Consider the following 10,435-nt stretch of genomic DNA (forward strand, 5'->3'; position numbering starts at 1 on the left):
AGGATGCGTTCCACATTGACATTGAAATCGATTATGCGTTTCGATTACTTAGGAATTAGTTTATTTCGTTATGTCTCTTTTTTGTTTCGTATCGTATCTATGCAGTTCTAATAATTGTACAATTCAATGGGTTCTACTACTAGATTTTATGGGGAAGGGGCTGGAAGAACATTGTGGGTGCGGAAAGCAATCTTAAGACTACCTAAACCACTCTCTAAAACACTAGGCTCGAAATATTACAAATGTCTGATCAAAGTCAGTTGCTGTAGCAGGTCTTGCGCACTCCTGCCAGAATGTTGCTAATCTCATCATCTTTGCGCTGCTGCTGCTCGAAGAGCATCTCACCGACTCCGACTCCGACTCCAACTCCGACGCCCACGCCCACCATGCCGGGTGCGGGTCCAAAGTGATGATTATGGTGCTGCTGCATGCTAATGGCTGCCGGATTTGAGGTCACCGTCTGGTTGGGTGGCGCTGACAGGGAGGGCGGAGCCGAGTGGGATGCCTGCTGATGCTGGACGGGCGCTTGGTTCTGCGGCTGACTCTGGGCCATTCCCTCGTATCCGCCATAGTTGCCGTAGTGCAGGTAACCACTCTGGATGGGCTGCGCTCCGTAGGCGCCCGATGTCGTCTGCTGGAACGGCACGGCCAGCTGGAGTGGAAAGGCGGCCAGCGAGGTGGGCGGATACGGAAGTTGAGTGTAGTAGCTAGCTGCCGTTGCAGGCAGCATGGCGTTACTGTAGGCCTCTGCCTCGTAGTCGTCGTAGTTCTGATTCGTGTCCGGATACTTAAGGCACTTCTGGCCGCTCGCCGAATCCGAAGTGGGCTCTTTGTGCTCCACCGCCGACGTTGAGTAGTCCATGTCGTTGCTCTGATAGCGCAGGAAGTCCTCGTACTGCATCCCATACGCATTGGCGCTGGGCAGATACTCATTGCCGGACAACTCGTTCATGCTGAGCCTCAGATTTCCGCAGTTATCCGCCATGGAGGCCGTGTAGCTGCTCATCTCGCTGGTTGGCATGGTACCGGCGGAGCTTGAGGGTGTGCTTGTGACCACATTGCAGTGCTGCTGCAGAGCACTGATGCTGTTCCGCATTGAGGTGATATTTTCATCTTCCGAAACGGATACTGGTGGATAAAATGTGCCCTTGACGGAGTGACCATGATCCAGCAATCCCCGATTGTTGCACGTCACGTACATACCCCTGGCTGCGACCACGGCCACGGAGGTGGGTGCCAGCGGATAGGTGGCAGCATATATACCCTGCTGAGACTGTCCCTGCGACTGCGACCCCTTGTTCTTCTCCTCGGACTTGGCCAGCTTCTCCTGGCGCGACTTGGCCGCACGACTCGGCGACGGCTTGGTTAACTTCTTGAGCAACAGCGAGTTGTCGTAGCCACCGCCCGTGGGCGACGATTCATTGAGCAGGGCGGGCGGACAGTTGGCGGCCAGTGACTCGATCTGTTCCGTGCTGTCCGCATTGCTGTAGCAGTCCACGGAACTGGGCGAGTACGTGGGCTTCAGCGGTTGCTCATATAGGCCACCTGGAGTTGACTGGCCGTGATTCTGGTTCGTGGAATTGCAGGTGCTTTCGTCGGTGGGCGTTGTATAGCTGGATGATGCGTTGACCAACGGAGGTGTCGCCAGCTTGGGATTCGACTTGGATCCACCAGTGCCCGGATTGGGTGAACTCTCGCTCTGCTCCTTGCCGCCCGGCTGCATGGCCCGCAGCTTGGACTGCTTGCGCCGGCGGGGTCGGTACTTGTAGTTGGGATGCTCCGTCATATGAATCACTCGCAGACGCTCCGCCTCCTCCACGTAGGGTCTGCGATCTTGTGGCGTCAGCGATCGCCATTTTTTTCCTGCAGTGAAAAGATGAAGATGAAGTGTAGGGGAATAAGATATTATTCGTGAATCTGTAAACTTTAAAACCTACTTGTGTTAAAAAACCTTAAAGGATCAAGTCAAATCTTAGTTTATAAATTGGGCACTACTTTTAAAAGTTATAGTTATCGGTTAACTTTTTAAACATGAACTATATTAATATTATTATTAGATATTAAAATCTGTAAGATCTTTTGTAATTAATTCAGATCTGTAAAATACTTAATTGCAATAATAGCTTACCCAACATCTTGCTGAGATCGGCATTATGCAGATCGGGATTCTCGTCGGCCAGCTTCTTGCGCTCGATCTTGGCCCAGACCATGAAGGCGTTCATCGGGCGCCGGATGCGCGATTCTTTGGCACTTTTTGACTGGGTTCCGCCGGGCCGGTACTTGAGGTCGGCGGGCAGCGGCTTGTGCCGCTCCAGATAGCCACAATTGGGGGCGCACAGGTCGCCCTTGTAGTCGTAGCTCCACATGGACGCCGCTTCAATCGGCGAGTGCGATGTGCAGTCCTCCATCTGTCCGGTTCCACCGCCCACCATGCCAGCGTGCGGATGCGATAGAAATTTGTTCAGTACCGAATTACCGCCGCCACCGAGCAGAGGAATATTGCTGTTAATCAGCGATCCGGAGGCAGTTCCTCCGCCCACATAGGCACTGGACACCAGCGGCATGGGCGAGTGGCTGTGGCTGTGCGCGGCCAGAACCGCCTCGTTCAGGTGCTCATTCTCGTATCCGGAGCTCTGTATGGCTGGCGAGTGCAGACTGGGCGAGGAGTGCTCGCTTCCCTGGCGCACGTGGTAGATGCCGGCATCGCTGTTGCTCTCGTGCATCAGGCGCCCATCCGTTAGGTAGCCACCATGCTCCGGATAATCGCTGCCCGTGGAGTGGCTGTACTCCGGAGTGCGCGAGACGTGTGGATACTTCTTCGAACTGGAAGAAGGCGGGAGGAATGGTAGGCAAGGGATAAATAATTGTATGTCTGGTAAATAATGCAATATTCTTTTCTCTCTAATATGAAGCTCATTATTTAAAAGGAAGTAGTAAGCTGATCAAATTGATATAATGCTAAGAATGTTGATAAACCTTTAATTATCATCTAATTAGTTAATTGATAACTTGGCTATGTAGCACAACCAATGGATGTGGCCCATACAAGATGGAGTTATCCACCGAGTCGAGTTCCCGCCTCGTATCACATTCACGATCGTTGTTAATCCCTCTCCCGAGGAGCTACTGCTCCAAATTACGTACCGCCGGCAAAAATGTCCGACGCAATGTTCTTTATAATGATATTTAAAAGGGGCTGCTAAATACGTCGACAATTTTCGCGTCGCTGGCACGCACAGAAGATCAAAAAAGCGAGGGGGGGCCATTGGAGCAACTGGATCGCAGAGGGATGGGGAGCTGGGAAGGGGTGTATACCTTTGCATTTATCAGACACCAGAGAGACACAAACTGGAACTCGAGATCGGAACGGAACGGATCGCCTGGGCTCCCGGCATCGGTGCGCTCCTTAATGTCAGCGGACATAAATGTAAATTGGGCGCGTGCAGCTATTGTATTATCAAAGGAGGCCGCTTTAGCTCCAACAAGCCACCGTCGCGGAGTCGGCGGAGTAAGCAAAGAAGCTGGAGCAGAAGCTGGTGCCCAGAGCCAGACAGAGGCTCTGGCTCAGATTCAGATTCAGACTCTGGTGCAGTCCACACCGCGACTCAGATCGGGATTGAGAATGAGAATGAGGCTGGCTGGCTGGCTGGTTTGCTGGAGTCTGGCTGCCTTGCCGGACCTTTATGCATAACTTTTAAAAGTTGCGACATATCGACACATTTCAAAGTAATTCGCCTTCCAAGAATTCAGCAGCAGCATTGGATGCATGGAGAGCGGCCCCCGGACGACAAGTTTAAATATTGCCAAAGCTCCCGAGATCCCGACTCTCGATCCTTTGGGGATCCATGGGCCATGCCGCAGTATGCGTGCTCCCTCGATCTCCTTCACCTCGATTTGTTACCGTTTGAATTTATTGCTGCCCACTACACTTTTGGTCTATTGTGTGTCGCTGGTGCTGCCGACTCCTGCCTCTTTTGCCTACCTACCTACCTACCTACAACCACAAGCACAGTCCCAGCCAGAACCACTGGGCCTAATTGTTTGCCATGGATCCCCAGTTGCTTAGCTCTAATTCCCCTGGCTGCCCTGCGATCTTTGGTCTTTCGCTTTTGGGAGGGAGTATCATCGCCTAGTCCCCCCCCAAAAACCGCTCTAGTTTCGTCGACTTTCTTCCTTGACAATGCCGACCAAGTTGCAAATTTAGCCATACTCAAAAGCCAATTTGGTTTCAGTGCTCCTTAGCCCCATCTGAATGTACGGACCCTGGCTGGCTGGAAGGTTCGATAATTTATTGAGGGTTTCGCTGTGACGTCGTTACGATTTTGATATTCGGTTGCGGCTGCCGCTAAATACTTGGCCGCTGTCGATACGCCAGCTTGGCCGAAAAGGGGTACACAAAAATTATACCGTCCACCGTCCGCTGTCCGCTGTCCACCGTCCACCGCCCTGTCCGCCAGTCCGTCCGTCTGTCCGCCCGTGAGTCCGTCCAGTTGCCGCTGCTGTCCAAACTGTCCCAACTGTCGGCTGTCGTCTGGTCGAAGTCGGTCTGGCTTTATCCTAAGCCCGCTCACGATCCGCGAAGCTGCGCTCGGCTAAGCCAGCTACAGTTTAAAGTTTTCAGCTTTAGCTACAGATTCGGTTTGCAGCTTTGTGGATGCGGCCTGCTTAGCCATGGCCCTGATTTTAAAATAGGACACATACAGTGGCCGGTAAGTTGGCATTTTTATGCGCGCAAAATGTCAACATCTTTGCAAAATGCCACATATTCCACATTGCAGCCAGCCGCTCCGCACCCTTCCTTCTGCTGCCCCCCTCCTATTTCCGAATCCCCTGTCCAAGTACTCGATGTCCGCCGCCGTTTTGGGGACCCATGGAACGTTTTGTTTACGACAACATCGACTTCTCTGGTGGCTGCCAAAGAGTCCCGGTAAAAGTGGATAGGGGCCTTGGTAGTTGCTTGCTGGTAGTTGGAGCTGACTGAGCCGGACTGAGAGGGGGAGCGGGAGGGTAGACTCCCCTCGAGGCTGCCACAAAAGTAGGCAACTCCTCCCTTTTAACCAGCCACTGGCTTCATTCAGGAGCCGCCAGCCAAGCAACTCCCAACCGAAGAAGCCGCATTGATCTGGAGAGTGTCAGGCGCTTTAGCATATTGTGATTCATGTGACGCTCTGCCGCGCTGCTCAAGACAGCCTTTTAAGTTGGATAGCCCCAACCCGAAGTCCACATGTATATAAATATACATATATATGTATATTTGGGGGACAATTGTCACAGGAGTTGGCAATAAAAAAGTTAAACTTGCGGCTTCCACCTTAATCTAAACATTGTCTTCCCATATTTCTGGCTAATTTTACAAAGCGTGTTTCGCTGGATCTTGCAACTTTCGGTTGACAAACTGACATTCCAGCAAATGGGACAGTAATTAAGACAGATCCTCGGCTTCGTTGAGCTGTCAATACCTTTTGTCTAGCCACTGGTCTATTCGCCAGTTGGGGATTCTCTGAGTTGCGGACAGGTATGTGACAACAATTGGGCAGATTTGTCTCGGATTCAGAACAAAACCGAGTGAAGAACAATGGCATTCTATTATTCGGGAGATTTGTTGCTGGGTATGTCATATAACGATTTAGACAGTGATATGGAAATCAGTGCACATTACTGAATTAATGTTTATTTGACGGTTTTTTGGAACATCTTATATCATGGAATTATATAGATGAGTTCTAATTACTGTGCTTTCTAATCTGATCTAGTTATCCATAAGATTAACATATTGAAAATGGTTATTTTCCTATTAAATTTAATTATATACTAATTTCAATTATGCATGATTAGGCACTAGTGCCAACATTCCAATTAAGATAAACCCCACTAGTAACCCGATTAGCTTCATATTCATTTTAGAAAGCTTCTGCCCAGCAAAATGGTAATGAACAACCTTGATATATAATTTATGTAGATCTGATTGCTCGCTCCGCTTAGAACTAACTAATCCAATGCTCGATTGCATAGTTGGGCATCCGAGATTTGCCCACCAAAGAGATGCATGCCTAGAATGGCAAATCATTTGGCGCCTCATCTGCGATCTCGCATTGGGCCAGTTTTGCAGCACAGGCTGCCTGTGGAGAAATGCAAGCGGTGCGGCAAGGTAATAAAAGCCATTTTGGTTTTCGGCCACAGTCAAAGCCGGCTCGGTTCGACTGGCGAGGCTGAGGCTGGATGAAGTGGCGGAGTAGGAGGTGGCTGGTGGGACCTGGAGGTGGGTGTGGCCAGCGCCTGGCGAAGAGGCATCTGCCGCAGCTCTCCATTTGCTCCATTTGCAGTCTATTGGCTGCCTGGTGCGGCTGCAGGCGCCCCAACCCGAATACAAAACAGATTTCCAGGGGCCCAGCACAGCAATGCACAGTGGAGCTCAGCGCAGAAAACGAGTTTGGCCCAAACGACTTGGCACGACTTGGGCCCAGTTCCAGTTGGAGGTTGTGGCAAAGGTAGGGGCGCTGGTGTATGCCAGTATGGATAAACTTGTGGAGCTGGAGCTGCGGCCCAGGTGTGATGTACTTGAATAACTTAACGACGCAGGCCCGGTCTTTCAGCGATGAGTTGTCGGTCGGTCCGTCGATCGGATCGGCCATTTACGCATACATATGCATGGCCGCTTATATAGAAGTACGTATATATATGCATATATCTGTATGGCCGCATGTAGATGCTGTTGACCAATAAGCATAAACATCCCAGCATCCGGGCCTAAAGAGCCGCCATCTTAGCTTTAATGAACATGAACATGAAGGTGAGCTACCTGCCTCGCTGCGAATGGGAATGAGATCGGTACGCACAATGGATTGGGCTATAGGTATAGCTACATCCGTACCTGTGTCTTCTACATAGAGGAGATATATGTATGTGTGACCTGGTCTGGCCATACATAATTAAACTAATGAAGCAAGCGAGGAGCGGAGCGTCATCATCATCACCATCCATCTTCGAGGGCCGAACGTTGCCGAAGCTGCTGCTTTCGTTCGGCTAATGAGGTTTATTGCGGCTGTCGTCGCTGTGGACCCCCCAGCCCCACTTCTTGGGGCACCACCCACCCCCATGCCATGCCGAAGAAACAACGAAGACCCAGTTCTCACACAAGCAAAAATTTAATGGATTTTAGCACGCACACCAGCACACGCAGCCAGCAGATACGTGTACATGCTCAGATACAGATACAGATACTTATACGTATACACCCTCGCAGGTGGAGGGGTACTAAATTATATGGATTGCATGGAAATGGAGGCAGTGCTGCATGCTCGTACCACTAAGTACAGTAATTGCATGTGGAGGATCCGTACTTAGCTAGTTGGCTGGATTCGAAAACAACTAACCGGACTTTAATCACGGTGCTTTCAAAGCGTCCAAGACTTGATATTTTTTTAGGGGTGCTTTTTTACAGGGTGTTGACTGCCTTAAATGTTATTAGACCACTAATTGGTGCTATTAAAATTAATTACCCACAAAACATTTATGTGGCTCATGTGAAGTTAGTTTGATTTTGCGGACAGGAAAATTTTTTATAATGAAATTACTTTTAGTTTCGGGTGTTTTTATTTTCGTGTATTAAACTTTTTGTGATCTTTTGTTAAGCTCTTCAATAGAAAACAGTGAGTATATATGTATACATATGTTAGTGAATAAATGTGTAATCATATATATTTTTTTTAATTTATCTGAAGATTATACAAGAATCGGATTATTGAAAATCTTCAGAACAACCATTTATTGTCGATTCATAAAAATTTTTATGGAATTTGAAGAATACGAAGTGCGTTAGTTTAGCATAATTGCAGAGCGTTTTATCGAAAATATTTAATAAAACATAATAAACATAAGCGTTTAAAACGGCAAGTTTGATTTGGATTTTTCTCATGTATTTGTAAATCGACCTAAAGTATTTATCAGGTTTTCAAATCTACAGTGAAAGTACCGAAGATCACTTTTCTGCCATTCGGAAAATGTTGAATAAGCAATTCATTAATTTGCTTGGTAATCTGCCATGTTTGATGCCAATCATGACATATCATTGATGTTACGTCGAATCGGATATGTCTAACCACTTTGGGGATATCCTCTATCATCCTGATTTTCTACAGTATCATCTAATTTTAAGCAAGCTACATGGTAGCAAAACGGACTAAAAATCTATATAAATTTAAATATTTTTATTTTTCGACTTCAGTTTTCAATATTCCAGCCACTAAACACGCATCTAAGGTTTCACTATAAATGTGACAAAGTATTAAATATAATTTTTTATTATTGCCATTAAGCGCTTTTTTATATTCATCAGTTAAATTTATATATAATATATATATTATATATTTCAGGACTAAAAAACTGAAACTTTATGAAATATTGTGATTTGTAGTACATTTCAGTATTTTTTGACAACATTTTAAATTTTAATTTATTTAGAAAATTTGTGAACTAGCAATTACAATTTATGCAGAAAGTAGGAAGTGAATCGAAAAGGTATTGTGTTTTGGTTTCCAAAAATATTTAAATTCCTAAAGAGTAATATGATTTTTTGTTGAATGATAAGAAGGGATTTTTTTTACATTATATAATAATTTGATGGCCGTATATAACATGCAGTTTTAATACATTTAATACATTTAAATTCTGTTATAGAAAGTTAGAGATTTCTTCTTAAAATAGGAGTGCAGGGTATAATCTTCATATCATCATTCATATAATCATTCATATATGTATTACAATTAATACACTTAAGCGATTAAGCTGTCCAAACACGATTTATAAACATTTAGAAAGATTTATCTCTCGTTTCCAAGAAGTTACAACCATTGGAATCATCTTCTACGTCAATGAAAAGCTTTAGTTCCTGGTTGCAGTAGGGAAAGTCCAGACATGATCAAGCAAACATTCATTTTTAAATACTACACACTTTTAGTATCCGGGAAATGTGTTACAGGCGGGACAATCAAAAACAAGTTCTAAAGGAAATAAGTAAATTTCAATTGGATATATGCATAAAGATTTCCAATCCAGCCTTAATTAATTTTCAAACATTGATTGAAAATCCACATATACAGATGGTTGTTTATTGGCCATAGAATTTTATTTTATGTTGAAAACTATTTAGATTGAAAACGAAGTTAGCAAACTTTAGGTAGATCGCAGCCTTGACTTGATTTATGGGGCAGCCATAAAAGATCAAACTGAATGAAATGAAATGGCATCCAATCGAGTTGATTTGTTGCCCCGTTCCGTGATGAGCCAATCCCAAGCAGGAAGATTTGGAAAATGTGGCGAAAAATGCGACAGGCTTTCGCCCATGAAACTTTTTTTTGTGATTTTGGGTTTCGAATTTCTTACGACTTATCAGAGCTTTTCATCTGTACTTAGTTTAATTTCATGGCTTCATTTCCATTCATAATTCCAGCCAATTTGTAGACGGGAATTTCCCGTCGGAAACTACGAAAGTCAGTCAGCTGAATGGCTAATACGTATATATGGGGGAAGTACTTATATATATGTATATACTTATATACGGATATTAAAACCTCATGCGTATCTATCAAGCTGTGTAGATCGGATACAAATCTTTATAATGGTCAAAAGCAGCCTGACCTCTGGCCGAAATAAACCGAATGTTAAGACCTCTTCTCGGTGCGTCGCCTGTGCGTTCTTGGCCTCCGCTTTTTCCCAGGGTCTCCACCCCCGACTTCTCTGGCGTCTTGGTTTACTTTCCACTTGACCAATTTCGAGTCGCGTCCGAAGACGGTTCTTAAGTTATTCGCAGTCGACCATTTACATATTTACGTTTACGTTTACGTTTGCCAAGGGAAACGGAGAGAATCGAGAAGCGGATACGAATACAAGTGCAAGTGCTGCGGGGTCTGAAAACTGGGGCCACACCAAGGAAAATCTAAGCAAATTCCCAGATACTATATACTCTATAACCCCCATATATATATATTTATACATATATACACGTTCTTTATGGTTGTAGCTTACTGCCACAGTGTGCATTCGACATCCCCGACGGTGTTTCTCGCTGTCGTGCCCGCCGCTAGTATCTTTGTATCTTAGTATCTTAGTATCTTAGTATCTGTGACTGTGACTAAGTCTTGAAAAGTCCCAGTCATGGGCCCCCATATATATATAAGTATATACATATTTATTGTATATATATGTACGATCTAGAGAATTTCTTCACCACTACACGAGCGCCTTTTCCATTTTTCATTATGGTTATTATCTTGAAGATATGTATCTTCGCTTCGGTTGGATATAATTAAACAGCGAGAAAAAAATTTTAGCATGGGAAAAATGTAAATATTACTTGTAATTTGTTAGCAGATGATGTGGATGTTCGTGATCATATGAGGGTTCCATTTTTATACGGCAACGGCGATGTTCGTGGTAA

The 10,435-nt window shown here is 45.6% G+C and overlaps 1 protein-coding gene across 1 annotated transcript; it reads right to left on the bottom strand.

Moving 5' to 3' along the window:
• Nucleotides 1–38: 38 nt before the first annotated feature.
• On the bottom strand, nucleotides 39–10,435 carry LOC6609105 (putative transcription factor SOX-15). Its single transcript, XM_002033772.2, has 3 exons — nucleotides 10,352–10,435; nucleotides 2,129–2,823; nucleotides 39–1,863 (listed from the first exon to the last, which is right to left on the bottom strand). Exons 1-3 carry the CDS (start codon nucleotides 10,402–10,404, stop codon nucleotides 257–259), a joined length of 2,355 nt encoding a protein of 784 aa, XP_002033808.1. The 5' UTR covers nucleotides 10,405–10,435; the 3' UTR covers nucleotides 39–256.

Source organism: Drosophila sechellia, chromosome 2R, assembly GCF_004382195.2.
Source record: "Drosophila sechellia strain sech25 chromosome 2R, ASM438219v1, whole genome shotgun sequence".
Lineage (NCBI taxonomy): Eukaryota > Metazoa > Arthropoda > Insecta > Diptera > Drosophilidae > Drosophila > Drosophila sechellia.

Coding starts and splice junctions, on each gene's coding strand:
- LOC6609105 (XM_002033772.2), bottom strand. CDS start 10,404: ATGGAACCCTCATATGATCACGAACATCCACATCATCTGCTAACAAAT. Junction 2,824..10,351: donor CATCTGCTAACAAATTACAA/GTAATATTTACA, acceptor GCCTTCTTCCAG/TTCGAAGAAGTATCCACACG. Junction 1,864..2,128: donor CGATCTCAGCAAGATGTTGG/GTAAGCTATTAT, acceptor TTTTCACTGCAG/GAAAAAAATGGCGATCGCTG.